The 4,731-nt window shown below is 29.3% G+C and overlaps 1 protein-coding gene across 1 annotated transcript in view; it reads left to right on the plus strand.

Annotated features, from left to right (window-relative positions):
* Positions 1-1,974, plus strand: part of LOC106476254 (delta and Notch-like epidermal growth factor-related receptor) — a gene marked incomplete at both ends in the record, with an annotated part of 15,569 nt that extends 13,595 nt beyond the window's left edge. The window contains one exon of the mRNA XM_013936919.1: positions 1,828-1,974. Within this exon, the coding sequence (XP_013792373.1) occupies positions 1,828-1,974 (147 nt within the window). The remainder of the gene's footprint in view (positions 1-1,827) is intronic.
* Positions 1,975-4,731: the final 2,757 nt, after the last annotated feature.

Consider the following 4,731-nt stretch of genomic DNA (forward strand, 5'->3'; position numbering starts at 1 on the left):
TCTTACATTTTGTTTCATCGATCCTCTATCCTGATTGTACTTTTCTTCCCAAAACGTGTGCAGTTCAATCACACTTATATCTCTCCTTTCCATTTCTCCTCTTTATTTTTGTACATATCCTGATCACCTCCTTTGTCCTGTTTATGCAGTCCATTGTTATTTGGCCTGTTCTTCTCCTTTTTGGTTCTCAATCCTTTCTCTTCATTCCATGAAATTCTTTATCTGCTCATGATCTTTCTTCCCTTACCTTCACTGGATGACTCCATCAGCTCAGCCATTTGGCATATTCTTCATTGCATGGGGATGCATGTTGGTGCTTCTAGGTATCCTCTCATCAAATTTATTATTTTACTCATTCTTTGGCTGCTCACTTCCATTGTCCATTAAACTGGCCTATGAACAACATCTCACATATTTGTTGCACGCTATCTATCTATATCACTTCACCATTTTTGTCTTTATCTGTCCATGGAATACAGTTCACCCTTCTGGATGACTTTCCCTCATCAAACCACTACCTGGATGTAAAGTTCCTGGGTGGTCTGGTGTTGGATTGACATAAGGCCAGCCAACATAAGTCCTCACTCAGTTGCAGTTGAGATGTTACATCACAGCTCTGTCTCACTGGCCATGAGGTTAAGATGGTAGAGACCCTGTTCCTACCACAGTCCAGAAACTGAATTCCCAGTGCCACCTGGTTTTGGACTAGAATTGATCCACTATGTACTGTCTAATGTACCCTAGCCACATTATACATATAACGATTCTGAAAGCAAAATCATATGGAAATACGTGAATTAAGGTAGGAACCTCAAGGCTAGTAGTAAGAGAAAAATGTTCAGATATAGATGGCAGCACTGAATTGGGAAAACTATATGCAAGTGGAGGTGAGTATCTATTAGAAATACATTTTCAATGTTTGAAATGCTAACTTTAGTGGTTACTATACTTACTCTTACCTGTAGAAAATCAATATACCTGAGAATATAATAATTTAATAAGCAAATGTTACATCTCTAAGAAATTTATTTAATTTCCGTGTTCTTATTCTGATACAGCTTTAAATAGTTTAGTTTATACATTAAGTATTACAGGATAACTGGATAAATTGACATATTCAGAAGGGCATCCAATGGAATTTTGAACAAGAAATTTAGAGTTAACCTATTTTTTTTATCTGGAATATAGCCTTTCATGCATTAGATATACAAAGTTTTTTACATCTCTAACATTTTAGGTTATAAATTATATTTAAAATACAAGTTGCAGCAGAAGCATGTAAATTAAATCTTTTATTTGATAGCAGTAATACTTCTGATATAGTGAATACCAAGTGCTTATTTTAACTCTCAGAGTATGTATAAACTTAAAGGGTGTTATGTTATGAAGTTTTAAATAAAGAAGTAATTTATGTGTACATTTTTGTTACATTTTTCTGTTACTTTCAATCATTAATTTATGTGGAATTTTTTATTTGAAAATGATAAAAAGTTATTATTATATAAGCTGATTTGTGGTCTTTTTTACTTAATCTACATTCATTGATACAAGACATTCAAGTATTAAATATTCATTCTGAACATACAATAAGTTATGTTGGTCAAGTAGAATTGAAAAAAAAAGTAGATATTCGTATTTTTTTTACAAGTACAACTTTTATAATGTTGTGAGCTTTTTATTTTAAAGTAAAGATAAATGTCTTCCCAGAAACCCATGAAAAAACATAATGAATAATGTAATTTTGATGTAAAGGTTTATGAAACTAAGTTAGTTGTAAACCTATATTTTCTGAATTATAACAGTTAATACTCTAAATTTTGTTTTTAGACTTTTCTATAGAAAAATACTGCAATGATTCCACATGTGCCGAAAAAAACAATAGCATTTGTGTAGTAGACTATGAAAACTCAATAGCTCATAAATGTGTTTGTGCAGAAGGATTTAAAGAATTTGATGGAGTGTGTTATAAAAAAAGTAAGTATGGAGATAATTACCTTTCAAACATATAATTCTTTATAATGTATGTACGGAATTTAAAATATTTTGTCTGAGAATTAATGACGATATTGCCTTGTGTGTTGAAATAATTCTTGAGAGTGTGATATACATGTATCTGGCTTAATAGATGTTGTTACTTGAAATTACCTTTATCTGGAGAGGTTTATAGCAAATTTAATGAATGATCTTTTGATTAGAATATCTTTCAAAACTCGAACATTGTTGGAGGATAGGAAAGAGTAAATGCTGTTTGATTCCATCAGAACATTTATAATGAATCCATCATTGTTAAATATTACAAATCTTTCCAGTTTTATAACTATCTTACAGAGCAATATTATGTATTTGTTTTAAATTGCAATTCATATAAACAATTTCACCTCACATCTTATCTAATGTACTTTCCTAATGTACTCAATTTCATACTTATGGTGGGGGCATAAATGTATTAAATGTACATTTATAAACCTAAGGCATTTAACCTAACATATACAAGCTTATACTCACCTCATCCTGAATAGCATAATGTGAGTCAGCACTAATTATAATGTTTTGTAGAAGCATATCTCTAAACAGTATGTATATGCTTAATTTTAATGCTATGAATGTTTAGAACAGATTCATATATGTGCTGTCTCCTACAAATTTTACAAAGCAAATCACCATTTAGTAGTTTATAAATTTTTATTATTTGGTACTTTTAGTGACAAAGCTGTATTATTAACACATTTTATAATGCTTAAGTAGAATCTTTAACCTCAAAGTTGTCAGATGGTATATATATATATGTATGTATGTATGTATATAATAAGTTAACTATATTTTTTTTTAAAACAGATTACATCAAAAGGAAGGATAGCATGAATTTTGTGCAGCATATCTAAACCATTGATTAAATATATTTAGATTTAATTTTATAGAAAAGTAAATAAATATACTTGAAAAAATAAAAATGCAGCCACAAAATAAATATACAACACTATGACACAAATCGTAGGGTTGGTCATTATGTTTCTCTTAATTATGTTTTCATCAAAACTTGCTTATTTCAAGTTCAAAACTAAAAAATTGATTTCATGTAATGTAAAAGATTATTCATCAGTGAATTTGACTTGTGATTCCATTGTATAAGAATTAAAGAGTATTGAAATACAAAATGTAGATTGTCAGAGATCTTTCTGGGTTAGTATTCATTGTGCATTGACATAGACACACTTTAAGTCAGTCATTAATGATTGTTAAGTATAAACTTTTTTGTGTATAGGTGTGTGCCACTGAAAAGAGAAGTCGTAATGCATTATGTAATATATAGATATAGATGCACAAACACACACATATATATATGTATGTTATTCTTGCCAAAGGCAATTGTTTTGTCCTTTATACCTATTTTCCTTTAACAAAGATATATTTCATTTTAGAGCTGTTTGATTGTAATTAGTTTTATCTGAATATATAATCATGTTTTTATATGTCCAATAGTTTTATAATAATTTTTCAATTCATAATGTCTAGCAAATATTTTTTTTATATTTTCTGTTATATAGAAAGTCATCCAATGTAGAATTGGCTGAAAATATTAACTGTGTAGGTAAATAAGAAGAAACTTACATAAATGAGCATGACAAATGTATGTTATTATATGCAATGTTAAATGACAAATCAAACACAATATTTGTAACAAATAGGTATATTTGCAGATGTCAATACCATCATAACTTGGAAGCTTCTAAGCTTTCATATAAAAATTGATCAAATTTATATAGATGAAAAGCAATTTCAGAGTCTCCCTTTTGTTTAAGTAGCTTATTTTATTTAGCTTATTTAACATCATTTAGACACAGTAAGGTATGAGTTATTTAAGACCATCCTTGTGCACCCACCTGTAGGAAATGTAAAAATTTAAAGCCAGCTTTTGTACAAGCTTGTTTCATTGGCTGGTCTGATGTTTACTGTGCATATGTGAAAGATATTGTTGCTAACTTGGAAGTGTCGTTTACATTTATTGGTATCTTTAATTGTTGGTTTGTGTTATGCATTAACTCAAGGCAGCTGCAAATTTCTTTAAACACTGTTATGTTATATGGTGCCTTGACCTTAAAGCCAAGAATGAAACTTACACTAGTATTCTGAGGCTGATATTCATGCAAACTAAACTACCAGAGTTCATTTTTCAAGCAGACAGTTTTCCTGCATGACAGTTGCTCATTGTGTGAAGTATATTGTTATATATTGGTAAATAGTTGAAGAACGTTTCTTTATTGAGTTTTGGTATAACTTGCTATTTCAAGGTGCTTAATTTTTGGTATAAATTTTACCTGTTTCAAATTTGAGGTATTTTTACTTTTGTGGTAATAGTATTTCTTTGCAGTTTTTTTAATAGTTGGTGTTCACTGTATCTTTAAATTATTTCCCTCATATTCAGCTGACCTTTCTGATTTATACTAAGTTAGTTCTTCCTTTGACCAATAACATGTAAGAAGATTAGGTGGTAAGGATAGTATATGCACTGTAACCAAGCTGTGGTTGTTGGAACCTTACTGGGATGTATTATTAAAATAATTATTCTGTAAAAGTTAGCCCAATATTAAGAATATGTTTTTTGTTAACTTTCAGTTTTTAATTTTGTACTGCTTAGTTTCCTATATTGGTATTTGAAAAAAAAGTTATTATTATTTTTGTGTTAGTCTTAGGTTTTGTATTATTTTATTTTTATATCTAATTCTATTTTAT

Source organism: Limulus polyphemus, unplaced genomic scaffold, assembly GCF_000517525.1.
Source record: "Limulus polyphemus unplaced genomic scaffold, Limulus_polyphemus-2.1.2 Scaffold10137, whole genome shotgun sequence".
NCBI classification, from domain to species: Eukaryota; Metazoa; Arthropoda; class Merostomata; order Xiphosura; family Limulidae; genus Limulus; species Limulus polyphemus.